We start from the raw sequence: 21,794 nt of genomic DNA, 5'->3' as shown, positions 1-21,794 counted from the left end.
TTCTGGATCTTAACAGCATGTGGTCACTATGAAATGTCATTGTACAGAAAACATGCATGCTGAATGTTCTTTACAAAACCTTTTTTTGTGTTCCATATAGGGATAAAAAAAAAATAATAACATCATACAGGTTTTGAACGTCATATATATTTTTTTTCTTCAGATGAATGATTCTCTAAAGAAATTAAAGATTGCTCAATACAATTATTCTTGCTCAACTGTCCTCGAGTAGGCCGATCTATTGTGTTCAGTAAAGCTTCACAGATGGAGTGTTCATATTTGGCCCCTTTTAATAATAAATCTCATTTTCCATGAAATGGGAAAATACAAATGGACTTGGCCGGTTTTTAATTCACTTCCGTTTTTTTATGCCTCATTATTTAACTCAATTAAAACTCTTTGAATGTTCATTACTGAGAGTGGCGGAACAGCAAGATTAAAGGTAGTTTAATCAATGCCACTTTAGTTTTCTGCAAAGCTCACCTACTCAGGGACTGGCAAAAAAAAAAAAACTTCCTTGGAAAAATGTTAAAATTACATGGTACAGTGAAGATTTGACAGGATTTCTCTTTCTCTTTGTCATTTTTATGAAAAGGCCACATCAATCTGAGAATGGTTTATTACTCAAGATGCTTGGTGGCTCGATTTTATAGCTTGCATAAATGGTCATGATCTTTATTTATTTATTGTTACCTCCCGTAATATCACAGCCAATGATTAATTAAACTGAGCAAACAAAATGTATTTTACCCAAAGGTGTTCACACCAGTGTCTCAGCAGGGTGGTACAGTAGCCATGGCCGCATTGTGCTTATGGTATGAAGTGCACTGTATCACGGCCTCTGAGTGCAGATGTCATTTGGTTGTAGACAATGGCACTGGAGATGGATGAGGACATATTTGTATTGCCTCATTAGAATTGTACAGTCTGCACTCAAGTCCATTTGTCCGAAGGGAGTCAAGCACTGTCAGTAAGATTGATTGTACAGCACTTGTTTTAGCGTTGATGTCAGACCATGCATTTCATATTGATTGTTCTTGTGCTGTTTTGGCCTGTTTCAGCCACTTTTCAATATTATATATCATTTTCACTAAAGGCTCATTGCATCAGCAGACGGCAACAAACATTGGCAGACATGTTCTTTTTGTCGGTTTTGCCGAATTTGATTTGGATCAGTGTGAACCCCTGTTGGCGTCTGTTGGCATTGATTTTTTTTTTTTTTCATACTTAACTTTCTATTCATAAAAGAATCATGAAAGTTTCATGGTTTCCACAAAAATATCAACCAACATTGATAATAACAACCATTATTAATTATTGAGCACTAATAATAAATGATAACAATTTAGCACCAATTAATTCAGTTTTGCCATCACTGGAATAAATTATATTTTAAAATATATTAAAACAGTAATTTTAAACTCTAATAATATTTTACTATATTTTTGCTCAAATAAATGCAAACTTAGTGAGCATAAGAGACAATTAAAAAAAAACCCACCTGAATTATTCCAAACTTACTAATACACATTACCGGTCAAAAGTTTGGGATAATTAAAATGTTTTTAATATTTTTGAAAGCCTGTTTTTATGCCTCTCCATGCTGAAAGTTCTTTGGCTTATGTACTAGAATATTAGATGGAGATGTTGGTGTATGTTTGTTGATGTGTCATATGTCATGTTTGCAGCTGGAGAACTATATTCAGGAGAATGTGAGATCAGAGATGGAACGGAATGTCATTCACACCCAGACAGCCACCATGCTGGAGATCGGAACCAATCTTCTAAGCCAATCAGCAGAGAACACACGCAAACTGACAGATGTGGAGACACAGGTGAGGCTGATCAGATGACACTGACAGCATCCAGAAAAATAAATGACACTGCAGCAAGCTTCTGTCTGTCTTTGCGGTGAAATGCTTTTTCTCTAATGGCTTAAACCACATTTTGAAGACAAGCAGCCACGTGAGCACCTCACGCCATCATTTGTTCAACATTCTCTATTATAGTAAGCAAACTGCTCAATAATTTGCATTGGTGACATTACATTCTTCAGTGGCTGATAATATTTACCCTTGTGCAGTTAAGTGAGTTCACAAAATTAGGCCTTAGTGCATCACATTTGACAGTCAAAGCACTGCTGCCTATTTTGGATAATGTGTGCATGTTTTTTTTACTCATCTGAATTCATGGCCAACAGAAGCAGGGTTAAGTGGCCATGAAGAGTAGTGTTGGAAAAGAATCAGAGAAACAGTGAAAATAGCCCAACTAAAACAGCCATAGTGTTTATACTCTCAGAGAGTAATTGTTTCACACTGCTATGTTTTTGCTTTCATTTAGTTGCAGTCAGCAGTTCATTGAACATCATAGTACAGCCTGAAAAAATATTGGGCTGTGCTTGTCAGGGCTTACAGTATGTTTGCTGTGTTAGAGCTGCTTGGAAAAACATGTAGCTGTTTAAATGAACGGGCATAATAGGATAATCACTCCTGAACTATGTGTGACTTTTTTTTGGATCACTTGATTATGGCTTCAAAAACTCAAGGAAACATTTGAATCTAACCTTATGTTGTTCCAAATTCATTCGTCTTTTTTCCATGGAGCACAAAAGGAGAGATTTTGAAGAATTTTTCATGCACCAACAATCAAGTCAAGCCACCTTTATTTATATAGTGCTTTTTACAATACAATTTGTTTTAAAGCAGCTTTACAGTGATAACAGGAAAACAATGCAACAAAGTTTAAGGCTGTACAGCACATATAGAAGAAAAGTGTGTCATAGTAAGTTCAGTGATGGTTCATTTTTGTTGATAAAAAGTTATTAATTTAGTTAATTTATCTATACAGCCACTCTGGAGCTCAGTTCAGTTCTCATATAATGTTGTCAATGCAGGCAGATCAATAATATTTTTGAATGTTAAGTGTCCCCAACTAAGCAAACCAAAAGCGACAGTGGGGACCAAACTAAATGAGAACTGTCTGATCTGTGAATGATCTTTCAAGTTGAATCTTTTAAATGAATCAAATGATTTGAACACAGCAGTTTACAGCTTATTGGAGGGAGGATTATCAGTACACAAATATTTAGAAACTATCATATGACTTGCAATTTAGTCTTTTATGACATTTTAAGATGGTTTTGCATCCTCTTTGAAGCTTGTAATTGAATGGAAAAATGCGACCGGCACAGTCTCTGGATTATTCCTTTTTGTGTGCTGTGGTAGAATGAAAGTAATTCAGATTTGGAACGACATAAAGGTAATGGCAGAATTTACATTTTTGGGTAAACTATTCCTGATTAAAACTGTTTTTGTTTCCAACAATGCTACTTTAAACATTGCTCTTGAATAAAGTTGGCAGCCTTGATGTTGCAGGGAAACATCTGGTACTACCTTCAACGTTCAACTACAGGGGTTTCTTGGAAAAAAATTTAATCCTGTACATTTGCATTCAAGCAAAGATGAAAACCATAGTACTTGGACAAGAAAAGCGCCATCACTCTCTTATGTCTTTAAATATTTTAAAGGTAATCTCTCTTTCCGCTTGTCTGTCATGTGGGCCTGTTTGCAGGTGCTGAACCAAACCAGTCGTCTGGAGATCCAGCTGCTGGAGTACTCTCTGAGCACCAACCGGCTGGAGAAGCAGCTCTTAGAGCAGACCCAGGAGGTCTCCCGCCTCAATGACAAAAACAGGTGAGTCGTCTGCAAATGTGCAGTGTCTCAGTCACACCCTTGTGCATGTGAGCTCTGTCTCTAAAGTTATTACAAATGCAAAAGCGCATTCATGCATATTATTTAAACTGGATACAAAGGAAAACGGCTTACAAGATGGTAATGACCTTTGATAGTACAGTTGCTCATAAACACTTTATATAATAACATCTCATATCATGTTGCCTGTTGTTTTGCCCATTTTTTTCATCTACGTACCTACATTGAGCACATCAAAAATGGTAAACTGAAGCTAAAATGTGCATGCTTGATGCGCAAGAACCAATGAGGTTTGCGGTTGTGCTTCTGATTACCATATTTTATGTGCTCTATGTATATGCTTTCATCAATGTTTATATGTGAATAAAATTCTAAATTAAATGTGTTTATCATTTTATTATGCATTTCTGCAGAACAGATTGAGAAGCATGTTGGTAACCAAACAGTTTCGGTTCCCATTGACTTCCATTATTTTCTTGTCCATATGGAAGTCAATAGAAACTGAAACTGTTTGGTTACCAACATTCTTTAAAATATCTACTTTTACATTTCAAAGACCAAAGAAAATCATACAGGTTAGGAATGACAAGAGTAATTTATGAAAAAGTTCATTTTTGGGTGAACTAACACTTTGATATCAGGTATAAAAAGGCCAAAATACATCTCAAGATATTTCTCATGTTCCCTGTTTATTCCATGTGTTTACTATCTCATATACTGAAAATAAGTTATAAAACAAGGATCACCTCAGCTCTTTTATGACTTTATAATTGTGTTCAAATAAACAATGATGCTGCATAGCAGCAAGCACCTTTCACACAAAAAACAGCACTCTGTTACAGTAAATTGTCTGTTGAGCTCCAGTAATAAAGGAAATGCGTTTTCATCTTTCTTTCTTGGTCTTTCGGGAAATTTGGCTCAGTGATTATGCATCTTTCTGCTAACTCAAATTAAAATATCCAAGCATTTTGTGGAAACTTAAACTCGCCGTTCAAAAATGGGACAGTCTATTCAGGAATAAAATATTGGTACTTTACAAGGTACTTGTCTTTTACAATAAAGCTGGAGCTTAAACAACAACAATGTTTCATCTCCACAAATTAAGATGATTAAAAAACAAATCATCTTAAAAACAATTTGACAAGGTATACTCAAGTGCAGATCCCCTTGAAAGGATGCATGCTGGAAGAACAGAAACAGCAAGCGAAGAAAGATTTAGGGAATGTTTCTTTCGACTAGCTGAAAGTAGCTTGTTCAATCTGTGTGGGTGGATTGTTTCAATAAAAAAAACTGCTGCAAAGTCATTAGTCGGACTCATAAAGATCAAGCCTGTGGGATTTATTGTCTTTATTTGGAGCTTGGTACGGTGCCAGCTCACACAGCCTGTCAGAGAGTTGTTGATTTTGATTTTGATAGAGAAGCCCAGGCAACAACACCATCTGTGAATGGCAGCGGTATCCAGGTGTTTACAGGTCTACCAGCCTCTCAGGCTCACATGTGGAGAGGCTTGTTCAAGGGTGTCATCTGCGCTGAGAGCAGCGGAAGCAAACAAACTGCTATTTACCTACAGAGTGAAGCATTCAAAATTAGGATTTGATATGACAGTTAATATAATAAGACAAACTGTTTGTCTATAGGCACAATTTATCTACCTTTAAGACAAAAATCTGCTCTGAGCATGGCAAAATCACACTGCTCCCAATTCAAATGCCATAGTCTGTTGCAGTAACACAAACTGTAAAACGTACTAGTAATCCCATATGGTCTTCCTTTATAAATACATTTGTGGTAACAACACTTTATTTCAATAGTTTAGACCAGGGGTGTCAAACTCAGTTCCTGGAGGGCCACATCTCTGCAGAGTTTAGCTTCAACCCTAATTAAACACACCTGATCCAGCTAATCAAGGTCTTCAGGATTACTAGAAACTTCCAGGCAGGTGTTTTTGGAGCTGGTTGGAGATAAACTCTGCAGGACAGTAGCCCTCCAGGAACTGAGTTTGACACCCCTGGTTTAGACATTCTACTAACTATAAGTAACTTTGCAAATGTAAACTACTAGTCATTAGAGTATTAGTAGACTGTCTGCTTAATATCTACCAATACATTATTTTGAAGTTCCCACAACAGACATTCTACTGACTATAAGTAACTTTGCAAGTACGTGTCAGCTTATACTACTAACCCTTAACCTTAACGGAACAGTCTACTAATTCTCTAATGAGAGTTAGTTGACATGTAGTTATTTATAATTAGTAGAATGTCTAAAGTGGACCATCAAAATAAAGTGTAACCAAATTTGTAATGGTATTTCATCATTTACTGATAAATGAGAATCTTGATGTAATCGTATTTGAGCTTGTTCAGGGAATTTGCCATTTTAATTTAATTTAACTCTGATCAAAAGAACGAAATGAACAAAATTACTTGAATAAAATTAGTTAATTTTTTGCTTAACAAGATTAAGTGGGTAAAATAATCCAATCTTCCCATCATTGTATTGAACCAGAGGGACTTTGATGTAACCTTCAGTTGCGCTTAGTCTTTAAAGGGTTTATAAAGATTTATATTTGTCTAAAGTTGTGCATACAGTACAGGATTTACGTTTGAGATGCTCTAGATATGTTGATATTGTATATTTCATTGTTTAAAGAAAATGAATTTAACCTGAGGTGCAACTATTTAAGTGTGGTATGCAGTTTAGTATTGATTTACACAATAGCTCAACAAACAACATGTTTATACTGAGAAACCTACATTTTAGACTAAATGAAGAGTTCAGATGCAAAAGCCTCTAAGTGCCATCTGAAATTTTCTTCTAGAATGATCATTTTTATCTAGCTTGTATATTTAAGTTCAGCAATTTCACTTAAATGGCAATGAAAATAACATTGTCATTTAAGTGAAATTGCTGAACTTAAATATACAAGCTAGATAAAAATGATCATTCTAGAAGAAAATTTCAGATGGCACTTAGAGGCTTTTGCATCTGAAGTCTTCAAATATTCTGTTACTTTGTCTATTTTTTCCCCGCTAACAAAAATACTTTTTTCCCCCTCTCCTACATAATGGTGTTTGCTTCGCTTCTGCTATGATAATGAGACATCCACTCTTGCATTGCGTGTTCGTGCATTTTGGGGGCGGAGCAATGAAGAGAGGGATGTGATCAGGGCCTGAAGTTAACTTTTTTGACCACCAGCCACTGTGGCAGGTGGATTTAAAAATCCACCCGCCACAGTGACTTTTTACCAGCCAGTTTTTTGTTTTTTTTGTTTTTGTTTTTTGCCTCATAAAAGGTGGAAAAAAAAAGGAACTGCACAAACATTTGTTCTTTAACTTGTAAGAATACACATTTAAGTGCTGTCAAGTTATTAACGAGATCCATACAAGTAATAATAACTCTTAAGCGGGTCGCACACCGGACGCGCAGCTCAGCGCCGCGCCGCGCCACGTCTAGGACAACTGTCACCTGAAAATCCGATAACATCAGCAATTTTCTGATTTCTGTAAATAAATATAAAACTAAATGTATATTGCAGCACAGGGTTAAGTCCATATATACATTAACTACGATTTGAGACACATAAATGTAAATTTAATATAAAACTATTTAAATGGCGCTCTGTGGCGCGGCAGGATTTTGAACACGGTCCTGAGCCGTTGCTGGGCGCCGCGGACAGACGCCGCCGGTGTGTGTACTCTCATAGAGAATAATGTGTTCGAATTTAAAAGACGTGGCGCTGCGCGGCGCGGCGCTGAGCTGCGCGTCCGGTGTGCGACCCCCTTAAGAATACAGATATAGACCGAGTGCAGCTCGTAGGCTATGTAAACAAATCACACGCGGCTGTGTTGATCGCTGGGCAGCTGTTACAGCGTTCAGGAACCGTTATGGTGCGTTCACACCGGAGGCGAATAGCGCGTCAGGCGCGAATTTAGACGCATATTCGCGTTTGGTGCGTATGGCTGACTTCGTTTAAATGTCAAATAACAACAGTTAAAAAAACAAAAAAAAAAAAAAACAAAAACGCAAAGACCCAGCCGCTTTAGTTACTGTTGCTATGTCCGACAAGCTACACCGAGCTCACGCCAAACCATGATCTCACGCAATGAAAAACACATCGCGCAGCAGAGAGGACACTGACAACACGCTGACAGACAAGACAGTCCTGGTTACTTTTGATTTTAAACAAAGTATCAACGTTAAAATTTGGTCATTTTTAAAGAAATTTAGACAATACCGTTTTGTGGCTCTGTAATGTGTCTTGACAGATCGCTGTGGTGCCTCGGTTAGTTAAAGCTGCTTGTGAACCGATCATCTCTTCCTTCTAGTTAATTTATAGCATAAAATAAACATGAATGAACATAAGAAGGAATGAAGTTTTAACTGCGGAAAGATGTCAGTAGGTCTACTCAGTACACTCCGTTTTTTCAAGTTCAAATCATCCAACGTTGAACTCTCCTGACTGCTTTGTCGGACAAAAAAAAATTCGGCAGATTATAATTGGCCAGATCGCCGTCAATCAAACTCCCCGCGAAGGGTCGATTCTCATTGGCTACCTGCCAATGTGGCAGGTAGATTGACAGTGTTACCCGCCAATTGCAGAATTCACCCGCATTTGGCGTGTGGTCGGGTGTTAATTTCAGGCCCTGGATGTGATTGTTTGGGTTGATTTCAAATATCAACAGTGTTCAATAATGATTCTCAGAAATCACTTACTGCACCTTTAAGACTAAAATTGTATGGCTGTAACCTTCAGACAAAATCCCCACAACTAATGCACAGTTTGACAGTCTGGAACGCACAAAGTGGAGTTAAACAAATCCCAGTGCTGTTGGACTGTTTTATCAGCAACAGTGCAAAAATAGTTTTCTAAAAAGCTCATAATATGCAAGACTGTATATGCAGCCCGATCTCATGAAAGTGCGCATAGCACGAATTATATTTCTCGTATCATTTATACGCCAAAAATAGTTTTTGCGTACATATGATACGCAGTTTTCGCGCGCATATGATACGCACTTTATGCCATGTAATACCCGCAAAAAATATTTTTGCCGTATAAATGGCACAGGAAATAAAATTTGTGCTATAGATAAGCACTTTCATGAGTCGTGTTGGTATATGAACCAGCCAGTGTGTTTCTTCTCAGCTACCTGGAAGAGCGCTTTGGTGCTATGGAGGCCAAGCACAGCAGAGAGCTTCAGGTCATCCAGCAGGAAAAGCAGCAGCTGCTGGAGCTGCTGGACAGACAGAATCACCTGGTCAGCCTGCTGGAGGGAGAACTGGCCAGCTCGACTCGTAACAGCACACTGCTCCAACGCCAGCAGGCCACACTCACTGACACAGTGCAGCAGCTTCTGGCTATGGTCTCTCACTGTAACGGTTAGTGCCAACTTCACATTATCTATCAGGCTAAGCTGCATATGACCAGGTCAGTGGGAACAAAATTGGGTCTCTCTGAACAGAGCAATTGCCTAAATTCCCAATGGTGGTCCATCAGGCATTTTTTCCAAGAAGATTGAGATTTAAATCAGTATTGCTCAAACCAATCAACCTATACTTCTATTTCTTTTTCACAAACGTTAAAATGTCCCATGTATTTTCAGATATTTCAACTCCAATTGAAAAGGAGATGTTAAAGTTCAGAGACTGTGCTGAGATATTCAAATCGGGAGTTACAGAAAGTGGGATATACAGCATTCATCTTGCCAACTCAACCCAGAAAATTAAGGTTAGTAGATTTAAACAATTTTCATGTGGACAATAACCAGTTTTCAAATCACTATGATGAAATTTAAATACAAAAAAGGAAAGGAAAAGAAAAAAGATATATTGCATGCAATATAATATCATTTTGTAAAGCATGAATTTTGGCATGTATCTTGATTGCTGAAGAAACTGAGCTCTCCTGACATTTAGTTTTTTGTGTTGTTTTTGAGGACTACATTATAATCTGGAAGGACAACATGTTTTAGTATAATGCAATTTCGGTACGTCTTTGAAAAAAAGGCTAAGATGAAAATGTCATGTTGATCAGAAAACCAAATCAAGAAGTCAAAGTCAAACATTTCCTTCAGGCCATTTCTCGGTGCATCTAACTGTGAATATGCACCCATATCTATTTCAAAATCTTTCCTTACTGAACCACAAGCAAACCACCCATTGAGCTTTGCCTTTGAGTCAAATCTAATTTCTGGCTGGCTCTTGGGGTGATGAACATTTTAAAAATGTGGCTAAAATTGTTTTTGTTATTCATTATTTTCCTGTGCGCTCATTCGTCTTCCCCTCCATTTCCTGTGGGCATAGGCGCCAGGTGTTTGGCAAAGATTCGGGAGCTTCCTGCCAACACCGGGTTTAATGCAGTGAGCGAGAGCGAGCTGGTATATGTAGTATCACCACTCTTTCATACTGTGCCACCCCTCAGAGCAGCACGCTGGGTGGCTCCTTCCATTTGGAGAGTTTTAAATGGCTCTTTTTTTCTACTTCACTTTGTTTCCTTAATGATACAAATTAAGATATTTATACGGGATATTGATCAGTACTGATTCAAGTTTATTGATAACAAATGGTTCCTTTGTTACCATGAAAGTTTTGAATAGGTTTTTGCTGCCAGAGCCAAGCTTTTATATATAAACAAAATACTTTTTTCTTGGCAAAATTAGCCAAAAAGTATTCTGCTTTTTTACAAAAAATACATTTTCTATTTACAAAAAATATATTTTAAGATTAGAAGTGCATTTTCTTGCCCCTTGATTTACATTTTATATACATTGTATAATTATATAATATATATGTTTGGCATTAGAAACTTAAAAAATATGTTTAATTTGAAAAATATATTTATTTAAGCTGTGCTATTTCAGTATATATATTTACCAGACATTAAAATTTATTTTGGCCAGAATTTTTTGGGAAAAAAAGTATGGAAAACAGTGACTGACCAGCCCTGAATGAGTTTGAAATTCTCTTTAAATTCAGGCATCATGTTCATATTTATACAATTGTGCAAAGTATTTTGATATAAATTACAATTGTATAAATGTGTCTGATTTATAAATACGCAGTCTCAAGAGATAAAATATCGCTGGAAAATTTGACTGTCATCTTGATGTGGATAGCTCAGAAGCAGAAAACAAAGAACATCTCACATCTGTTATGCGAATAGAAATATATGTTGTGCTGAATAAGAATGAAATCAATTCCTACTCCCCAAAAGCACCCTCTCTACAGATGTCATTAATGCAAGTGCTTTGTCTTTAAACCTTGATTAGCTGTTTAAAGTTTCACAATGGAAGGTCTTAAGACCAGCATCATGTATTGCTAAATGAGTTGGTCCCGCCAAGGGATGGAAATGTACGTTGTTATCCCACTTTTTGTTTTTGCCAAGAAGAACTTATTGCTTTTCATCTTCTCCTTAAGCCTATTTCTTCCCAGAAACAGCTGGGAAAATTGGAGAAAAATCATATTGAGGATATTGACTTGGAATGTTTTCACTTGACACCCACAGGCTAGAAATATTTAATATTTGTGAAGAAAATCCTTTACGGGATAGGCTTTAATTAGTTTTGAGGGATTCGGATGATGGAATTCAACGAGCTGCCCTTGTATTATTTTATTTTTGCTGCTCATAGCTCGAACTAAATTGCTATTTTCCTCACAAAACAGTAAATTAAGTTGGATTGAGTTCAATACTAAATCAATAGATAGTAAAAGTTTTAGTGGAAGAGCACTAAACAGTTTAGTGTTTAAACTGCATGTTAGACTTAGTTTATCAAATTGGCTCAAATTGGGACAATCCATCATTAGTATGGCAAGTTTATTGCACAGTGGTTAACCAAATTTCCAAAAGATAAAAACAAACTTAACAGAGTACTCATAGCCTGAGGACCCGCCATCTCACTGGACAGGAACAGAATGTCCTGCATCAGAAGTCCAAATGTGGTGGTTTGTGAACCAGTCTCGCTCCCCATGCATATTTAAAAAGGATTGTGGGTCACAGGTTTTTTTTTTTTTGTCAGTGCAGAGAACCTACAGAGGTAAGAAAGGCCTCATAATTGACTCTGAAATGTCCCTATTCAAAACATCATGAGTTGATATGCTTTGTGGCATATCCTGGGAAATTACAGCAGTCAAATCACTAAACTGCAGCTTTTTGTATTAAGAATTCAGCAAATTCTGACTTAAATATTACTGTAATAATGAAATAAGGAAAAATTACCATAGCTTTTTTGTTGATGTTGTTTAATAAAACATAGCACATGCAAAGGGTCTCTCAGCATTTATTTATTTATTAAATTGAAAACCATAGTTTTGTCACAAATATTAGCTCAAAAGAAAAGGAACTTTGGTTACACTTTATTTTGATGGTCCACTTTAGACATTCTAATAACTATAAGTAACTACATGCAACTAATTGTCAACTAACTCTCATTAATTTGCAACTATACTTGTCAACTAGCTCTCATTAGAGTATTAGTAGACTGATAGGTTTAGGGTTATGGTAAGTGTTAGTAGAATAAGTTGACATGATGTACTCGAAAAGTTACTTATAGTCAATAGAATGTCGGTTGGGGGACCGAAAAGTTACTTATAGTCAATAGAATGTCGGTTGGGGGACCATAAAAATAAAGATATTAAGCAGACAGTCTGCTAATACTTTAATGACTGGTAGTTTACATGTAGTTGCAAAGATACTTATAGTTAATGTCTAAAGTGGACTATTGAAATAAAGTGTTACTTTTCTTTTAGTTTCTTAAGTAACTAGTACTTTAAGTAATTAGTACTTAAGTTCCTTAAGTAACTAACACAAGTGTTATCTCTCTCTTTCTCTCTCTTGTTAAAATATAAAATTATAAATGAAAAAAGTATATTTGTATATTTATGGCATGTATGTGTTTCTGTATGGTTGTTTCTGACCAGGTATTCTGTGACATGAAAACTAGAGGGGGAGGCTGGACTGTCTTTCAGCACCGTTATGATGGATCAGTTGATTTCAACTGTGGCTGGAATGACTACAAACTGGTAGGATCCAATATCAGTTGCCTTTCCACATTTGATTTATTTAATTGTATACATAGCTTTAGTGTGGTTATCTTTCACAGTTTGGCTTCAAATTCACTTTAAAGCACAATTCTCTCAGTCTCAGATGTATTTTAGCACTGACAATGAATGAAGCATGTCTTCATGCATCTAATACCTAAAAACATATTCAAATACTAATGAAAAGAAAACACTTGCTTTTATTCATATCTGACAAGGTGAACATTGTAAAGTACCTAGTTGCATTGTAAAGTACCTAGTTGCAGGAATTTTATTTTGTGCTGTCATTAAAGATTGCTTAAAACTAATTTTTCTTAATTTTGTTTAAGACAATGCAGTATGATCACTCCTTTAATGAAGACATAAAGTATAATTTAAATGTGAGCCTGTCTATCTCTTATTGATGAATGCAAGCTTCTGCTACCATTAATCTGAGGCACCTTACATTTAAAACACATATTTAACCTGCTCTGAAGGGGAAAGTCTAACTCAAATGTGGCATCTGATGCTTATAGCCATAGAATACTGATGCATTGGTAACCCTGATGACCTTTCCTTGAGGAAGAGAATTCTGATTGGCCGTCTCTGCATTCCCATGTCTCCCTCTGTTGTTACACCTGCATTCCCTCCCTATGTGGTGTATATTAATTCGGTCACAGGGTCATTTGAAGCCTTGAGAAGAAAAAAAAAAAAGATAAGAGACATTTTGAATTTAAATAGGGCATCATTATTCACACTTTGCGTCCATCATTTAAAACAAGTGACATAATGTCTAAGCGAAAAGGACTCTCTTTACATTCTAAGTAATGCTTGCTTTAAAATCAGGGTCTACTTATAAACGTAACATCTCCCCGAAGAGCTGAGTTGTTTGAAAACTACTGTTATTGAGTTTTAAATGTGAAAACGGTGGTAATTCATCTCACCTGGGCTACTTCAACAGATAAATTGCTATGGCTGCTCTGGGAGCGCTTTAGAACAGCGCAAGTTTTGTTTTCTCTTTTCCTTATTTTCTAAGAAAAATGTTTTGAATTAAGAAATATTTGGCCCCAGATGGAGCGTGGGAGTCGGGAGCCCCTGTAGATTGTTGATAACGTGTGCATTGAAGCATTTGAATGCCCAACTGCACTACCACATCTCACTGTGATCAAAAGTGCTGTCTCATTTACTGGTCCAAGCAAAGGGAAATGCAACATTTTCCTATGGTTACAGGAGGTATTTTGAAATGTTTACTGTACTAGTATGTGACATGGAACTCAAGGATTGTTCTTCTGAAGAAGACTTTCCTCTATCTCCGACATTTGCATACGACTGTCATTATGCCAGTCGCACTGAACTTTCAAATTGGTCGTGAAGCAATCTTCTGCAATTTTGCATATGTAAATAATTGGGAGTTCTCCATTGTACTTGAGTACTTCCATTCTGTAGTTTGTCAGAGATTGTGAAAAGAAGAGTGTATGTCAAGAAAATAAAGCATTTTTTTTTCCTTTTCTTCTTATGCAACAGGGATTTGGAGATCCGTCAGGAGAACACTGGTTAGGAAATGATGCCATCCACCTGCTTACCACATCAAAAGAAAACATTCTCCAGGTCCACCTCAAAGACGCAGAGGGACACCAGGCTTATTCTCAATATGACCATTTCTACATTGACGGAGAGGATAAGAAGTACAGGTACCAAAATGTTTCATGTTCTCTTGACTCTAGATGTTAATGAACTGTCGTGATGCATACAATTGGGTGTCACTTTATTTTCAAAAGTGGTGGTGAAAGTTGGTTGGGGTGAGTTGGGGGCACAGTGCAGGTTTGCAATGGAAAAAGCTTAGTCTTGCGCTGCCAGTCCTTCAGACTGATGGCAGAAGGTCTGGACTCCACAGGAGCTTTCATTGGCCAAGGATAGCCCAAGAGGACGTCTGACGTTAAACAGGACGTTGTTTTGTCCAGCGTCATGTTTAGGGGTGTGAAAATGTAAAGTCGTTTTCCCCACAATAACAGACCAGCGTGCAAGTTTAGTGCAACAATGGTCCTGTGAACTACACATACTTGAAAATTCAGCATTTAGTTGATCCTGATAAGCGCTGTTTGCAGGGGCGTAGCAGGCATTCTAAAAGTGGGGGGGACAAAAGCTGTATGTGACCATAGGATGTGACCCAAAGGTGATGTTCATAACATTTTCCTGGCTCAAAATGAGGCGGAGGTGGTAAAATCCTAATAATGAAAATGTATTTTTTGTAGATCATCATATACCCTAATGTGTTTCCCACATTATTTTTGTGGGTGGAGCTTGGTACCTCTAGGGGGGTCCGGGGGCATGCCCCCCCGGAAGAAAATTTGTACATTTTAAAGATGAATTCATTAATCTGGTGCACTTTGAGTCACCCGAATCCACTGTTAAAAATAAACAATCCACCCGCCAACTGCCCAAAATATGATATTCTTTGATTTAGTTATATCTGCATCTGATCATCACATTACAAAAATATTCAAATTCTCAGTGTTAAGCATGACAATATGGTAACATATCACACTGGAGTAGGCTGATTTAAAATGAACATTTATTTAAAATAAAAGTTCTTCTTTTGGCAAAATTACATTTCCTTAATAGCATAAACAGAAGCTTTACTCCCTTCAAACTTATATTGTCAGTTTCATTACATCACTGTTTGAAAACACTCATTTTTTGTACCTTTATAAAGGGCATTTTCCCCCTAGTTTTATACAACAGACATTTAATTAAAATATATCAATAAAACCTAAATCAATGTATTTACAAAGTTTTAATATTATTTTGGTCACCCGACGTCGCAACCGAAATTTAACCAATGACGTTGGTCTTATGACGTTGCGTACCTGATGGGAATAATCTGTTATGTCTCATTTAGCAGATGCTTTTATCCAAAGCGACAAGTAGGAGAGCATTTAACACACACTCGGCACAATCCGGTGCGACGTGACGAAGTCCATACGGGTTCTGTTGTCTAACAGGTCTTACTCATAGACGGTCTTACTGCGTTACTTACAGTTGGTTAAATCAACAAGGAAACTTTACGCGTGATTCATGTCATCACGACATACATACTTACAGTGCGTGTTTGAAAAAAGGATGTTATGTCCTCTGCTTTTTTCTGGGGTTCATTTTACCCCAGACGGCCAAACAGCAAAGTGACTAAACAGCGAACGAAAATTCGCAAGAGCAACAAGAGATTTGATGAGAGATGATTCGCGCTGTGATTGGCTGAATGTTAGTTCACTCAAGTCTAAGTAACAAATCAGAGAACACGGGCGGAAATATTGGCGCTGGGTCAAAAAAAAAAAAATGCGGGGGACAGAATCACCTGTTTCTAAAAGTGAGGGGGACGTGTCCCCCCCGTCCCCCCCGGTTGCTACGCCCCTGGCTGTTTGTCATAGTTTTAAACATAATGGCTTTCTTCTTCCATAAGGGGGTTTGGCATCATGACAGCTTTGTTTCCACGTGTTAAAGAATGCGGTGCACGCGTCTCCTGGAAATCCTGGAGAACTCAACCAATCAGATGATGACTCGAAACTCCTGAAGTGTTTCCCATTTTGTGTGCAATATGCATCAGACGTTCAGCCAATGTGGGCGTGACATCTGAGGTTGAGACTAGAGAATACTTAGATTATGAATATATATGACGTTAAGTGCAAATAATAATTAAATGTGTTTTATTTTACTTGTTTGATAAATAGTTTCAGTGATGAGTTACTACAGATCTGTAGTAGAGGATTTTCCCATTTCCAAGTCAATACTGCAGCGTCAACAAAAACAGTTGCTGTTTTTGACTTCTCATTGCAAAATGATTTGATGGGCCAATGATTTTTTTTTTTCTGATCATTTCTGTCTAATTCAGATAAATTTGGGGTCAGATGTGGTAAGATATGTTTGGTCTAGTGGCAATGTTTAAGCATGAGGGGTTCCCTAATATAACCTTTTATTTGAATAAACCACAATTGCAGCTGTACATCAGTAGACATTTATCAGCAGCAGGAACACATTTGGTTGCATTTTGTTTTTTGACTTAACTGGAACGGATAACAAGCTGTAGAAGTGCAGAGCTGTGTGCGGTAAAGAGAAATCCTGCCATCTCTTTCCTCAGCTGCAACAATCACTCAACACAACATTAAAAATGATGAATTCCAGCACAGTCTCATTATAATACCCACTCACAAAATGAAAACTCCTGCCTAACATTTGAAGATGGTTCCTATGTATTAACATCGTAGACATGAGCAGCGAGAGCCATGGCCAAAAAAATTGTCTTTAACGTAAATGATTCCAAATGAATTTGGAAAAACATAAATAACAGATAAAATCTCCAGTATATTTTCATGTTTTCATCACTAAATTACATTTTATTATCTGTGGAAGCATGCTTTTTTCCCCTGCTCTCTCACCCATAAAAACTCACACACATACAGACACACACACACACACTCACTCTCTCTCTCTCTCTCTCTCTCTCTCTCTCTCTCTCTCTCTCTCTCTCTCTCTCTCTCTCTCTCTCTCTCTCTCTCTCTCTCTCTCTCTCTCTCTCTCTCTCTCTCTCTCTCTCTCTCTCTCTCTCTCTCTCTCTCTCTCTCTCCCCCTCTCTCTCACACACACACATGGAAACATACACAGGTAGAGGTGCTGTTTTTGAAGCATTTAAACTTGAAGCTTCACTATTAGCAGAGAAGCTGCCGCCATTGCCACAATTTCTAATAATGAAATGGCCCATCCTGAATTATTCCTTAGATATTGTCATTTAATTCGAATATATTCAATATCTAATTGCCCAGAGTTATTTTAAACATTGTCGTGTTGTGGTGTTTAGAATTAGTTTAATACTTGGATTTGCATTTAGATTTACAATGTGAGTTACATATTTATCACATTTAAAACCCTTATTGACACGTTTAATTTCTTCTTTTTTGTTTTTGTTAGGCTTGTCTTTGTCATTTTCTGATATAAAGAACACTTGTGTGATTATGTCCTTAAATCAAATTGATGAGCTACATTAAGGGTAAACTACCATTTCTCACAGCATCCCTATTGCTTCTAGTCTGGTCTTATCCCAGGCAAACAATTTCAAGCATGAGGCTTTTCCAGAAAACTGCCGAGTGAACAGATCTCACACCTCTCTTAAGGGATACAATTAAACCTGCAGTTTTGCTTGTGGGCATACTTATACAGTGAATGAACCAGAACCAGAAATATTACATTTAACTCAAAATAAATGATTTGGAATACTACTCTAGAATGGGTGTGTTGCATCATTGATATCAGATAGAAACTCCAATGTGTGTTTGTGTGCGTGTAAACAGGTAGGGAAAATACTGAACAAACATTTGCCAAATCCCACCATGTTTGTCTAGTTTACCTCATATGGTAAGTGTGCGTTTTATTAGCGTACTGAGAATGCTGGCATTGTCTCGAGGGTGTTGAGCCCATTTGGGACTTACCAGCCAAGCAACCTATGGTGCAAGGATGTTTTCATGCCAAAACAATCTCCTGCAGTACCTAGCTGTGTGGTCCTCTCTCTGGCACTGTGTGTGCTCGCAATCCTTCCTGGTGAGACAGCATCAACAATGGATTGTGGATAATGGAGGCTGAATATCTTTGGAGTGCACGTTAATGAGTCTTAGAGCCTTCTGAAATGAGAAAGAGAAAAAGATAAATCACTTAGAAATATCTTATACAGGCGCGCAGCTGGTCCAATTACTGGGGTTAACAGTGGATGTAATAGATGTAGACACTTTCATCTGATTATGTATACTAAAATAAAAAAAAACAACGTAAAGTGATACTTTGTGTATAGTATTTAAGTTAATTTATCTAGAACAGGATATGTGTCTGAGCTGATTAAGAAGGCTAATGCTGGAACTCGACACACAAGAAGTGGCAAAAAAAGAAAGTTGTAGCAACACACTTTCCTGGCATACCTTTAGCTTTAGACTACCATAGACTGTTCTGGTTGATAGAAATGTTTATATGAACATGCCTTCTGTAAGTATTGATGTTTATATATTATTATTCAGCATATATACTGCAGGGGTGTTCAAGTTTATGGGGCAACGAGGGTGCACTAGGGGTTCTGTAAAAAAGTTTTGTGAAATAATAATTGTAAAATGTGAATTTGAAACTATTAGTTTTTTTAATTGAATTAATTTTGTTTTCTGCTCAACAAGGCTCCTTTTATTTGATAAAAAATGCAGTAAAACAGTAATATTGTGAAAATATTATTACAATTTAAAATAACAGTTTTCTATTTAAATATGTTTTAAAATGTAATGTATTCCTGTGATGGCAAAGCCATCAGCGTCACATGGTCCTTCATACTGTAAAGAAAAGTTGAGCTAACTTAAAAATATAAGGAAACCTATCACACTCAAGTTAACTCAACTAATTCGCTCTGGTTAATCTACTTAACTTCTTTTTCATCTAATGAGAAACAGGTAGTCTTTCGAACTTAAAAAAATCTTGTCAAAGCAACTTGAAAAAACAAGTTGAGCCTACTTGAAAAAATTATAACGTGCTGATTTGGTGCTTAAAGAAACATTTCTTATTATTATCAATATTGAAAACAGTTGTACTGTTTAAGTTTGTTGAAACCATGATACATTTTTAAAGATACAACTCTAAAGAGCAACATTTATTTTAAATAGAAGTCTTTTGTACCATTATATGTGTCTTTACTGTCACTTTTTGATCAATTTAATGCATCCTTGTTGAATAAATTTATTACAAAACAAAAAGAAGTCTTACTGACCACAAACTTTTGAATTGTAGTGTATACAGCTGCATTTATATTGGGGGTCTCTCACAAGAGGATCACTATATTTGGGGGTCTGTGGCATCAAAAAGTTTGAAAAATGCATATTCTGTATCTATCCATAATGTTGAAATATTTAGTATTTGTCTGTTTCTCACCAGTCTTCATGCAAGGGGTTTCAGTGGTACAGCTGGACGCACCAGTAGTCTTACCCACTCAGGAACCCAGTTCAGCACTAAGGATCACGACAATGACCAGTGCAGCTGCAAATGCGCTCAGATGGCCACTGGAGGTACCGCAGCTTGTCTGCCATTTATATATTATTTCTAACTTTGTGTAATCTGATGGAAAACATATGCATGTGCATATGCATTACGTATACATATAATGGAAAACAATTTTCCAGCAACACCCAAGACAAGAACTACAATAATGTTACTGTATCAAGTACTGTATTTTTCATGACAACTGAGAAAGTATAGACATTAGCCTGTAAAAAAAAAAACAGCAGTTCAAGTTCACTTGGATTAAATAATGGCATTGATCCAAACAAAATAAGCCCAACATTTTTTTTCAGAGTTTTTCTGTCAACATTTCAAAGGAGTCATATCATATATTGTTTTACTTTTTTTATTTTCCCCCCTAAAGGTCCACTAGTGTTAGTCTGGAAGGTTTGCTGTCAGGTTCAATACAGTTGGTTGTGACTCGTCTTTTGACAGCAAACTTTTTCCAAAGCCTACATTACACTGTGACAGAACCACAAAACAATCTGCACTGAAATGTGCTGTGCAAACTCTGAAGGCTGGGCTGATGTAATCAGGGACCTTGTTAAAAAACAAACTTTAGATGCTCTTTACTAAAGTTAAACAGAGCCACAGATCAGAGGTGCTGGAACCAAGATCCCTCCTTACCTCCAACAGGTAAAGGTAACATTCCAAATCATACCTGAATCCATCCCTTATGTGCTGCTCACAATACATCAAAACATTAGAAGATTGTGTAAAAATATTTCATCAAACATGAAGCATATCTGCTATTTTATCTCAATGCCAAGTCGGAGTGATACTCTGCTGTTGTTATTGTTAACTAAACTAAAACTATTGAAAATAATTTTTGTTAAATGAAAAAAAAAAATTTGAAATAAAATAAATATTTTAATAATATGAATATTAGATGAAAAACGTACAGTATATGTTAAAAAACAAACAAAAAAACAACAACTTGACAGCTAACTGAAATAAATTTTAAACTAAAATTACTAAAACTGAAACAAAAATAAAGCTAAATTACTCATACCAAAATTAAAATGAATTATCTTTTAATTTGATATTTTTAGTTTTCAAAATATAATCTAATACAAATAAATATAAAATATTATAAATACCATAACAGTACATAAATAATACTAAAATAACACTGCCTGTTTGGCAATGTTTTGCTAATGAATATTAATTAGATTATGCAAATAGCCATTCCAGGACTACCTAGGATAATGTAAATAATATTAATGAGCTAAGCTGACATCGCGTTGTGATGTCACAACCCTTTGACAGCTTCAAAACATCGTGCTGCTTTTTTCTCTCAAGGATTGATATGGCCTCTTTAATATTAATGAAGGAAAACTGACCCAATAAAGAAATAGCTGAAATCGTTTGCTCTCTGTCACTGCAGGGTGGTGGTTTGAAGCTTGCGGGCCTTCCAATCTCAATGGGATATACTATTCTGGAAACTCCAATGTGATACGCTATAACAGTATAAAGTGGTACTACTGGAAAGGGCCGAGCTGGATGGCGACCATGACCACTATGATGATACGGCCTGTGGACTTCTAAAAGCAGGAAGGAACTGTCACAAAAGGGTCATTTGACTTTACTGACAGACAAATAATCCAAACAAGCTGGTGACATCATTGAAAATTATGGACAACTTGAGACTTGGACAGCTTGTGCCAATGTCATTGTGGCCATTCAATCTGTCTCCATTTTGTTTGTTTAGTCTGTCGAAACAGACACAAATTGCACCATAAATGTTTTATCTGTATAGCAAAGCTCTTCCAATGTAAAATGCAATGAACTGGAATGGCTGATCAGTGTTCACATTTGTACTTGATATTTGGGCCGATGTTTGTGTGGTAAAACACTAACCTATCCTCCTCCTCCCTTCAGTGCAACAGTGGATCTCCTGAGATTTCTAGTGCTAGTAAAGGTTTAAGAGAGAATATGTCTATAAAAGTGCTCAAGACACTGAAACAGGTGTATGTTTTATAAGCATAGCTTTCA

At 36.7% G+C, this 21,794-nt stretch overlaps 1 protein-coding gene across 3 annotated transcripts in view; it reads left to right on the top strand.

The window, feature by feature from the left end:
* Positions 1 to 21,530, top strand: part of angpt2b (angiopoietin 2b) — a 52,019-nt gene extending 30,489 nt beyond the window's left edge. For all 3 annotated transcript variants that reach the window (XM_079877819.1, XM_079877820.1, XM_079877818.1), the window contains 8 exons: positions 1,689 to 1,835; positions 3,571 to 3,692; positions 8,860 to 9,092; positions 9,317 to 9,441; positions 12,630 to 12,731; positions 14,253 to 14,419; positions 19,677 to 19,807; positions 21,187 to 21,530. In XM_079877819.1, coding sequence (XP_079733945.1) covers positions 1,689 to 1,835; positions 3,571 to 3,692; positions 8,860 to 9,092; positions 9,317 to 9,441; positions 12,630 to 12,731; positions 14,253 to 14,419; positions 19,677 to 19,807; positions 21,187 to 21,347 — 1,188 coding nt within the window. In that variant the 3' untranslated portion in view covers positions 21,348 to 21,530. The remainder of the gene's footprint in view (positions 1 to 1,688; positions 1,836 to 3,570; positions 3,693 to 8,859; positions 9,093 to 9,316; positions 9,442 to 12,629; positions 12,732 to 14,252; positions 14,420 to 19,676; positions 19,808 to 21,186) is intronic.
* Positions 21,531 to 21,794: the final 264 nt, after the last annotated feature.

This window comes from Squalius cephalus (assembly GCF_949319135.1).
Source record: "Squalius cephalus genome assembly, chromosome: 8".
NCBI classification, from domain to species: domain Eukaryota; kingdom Metazoa; phylum Chordata; class Actinopteri; order Cypriniformes; family Leuciscidae; genus Squalius; species Squalius cephalus.
Note: the sequence above shows the minus strand (reverse complement) of the source record. Positions and strands in the feature narration are given on the sequence as shown.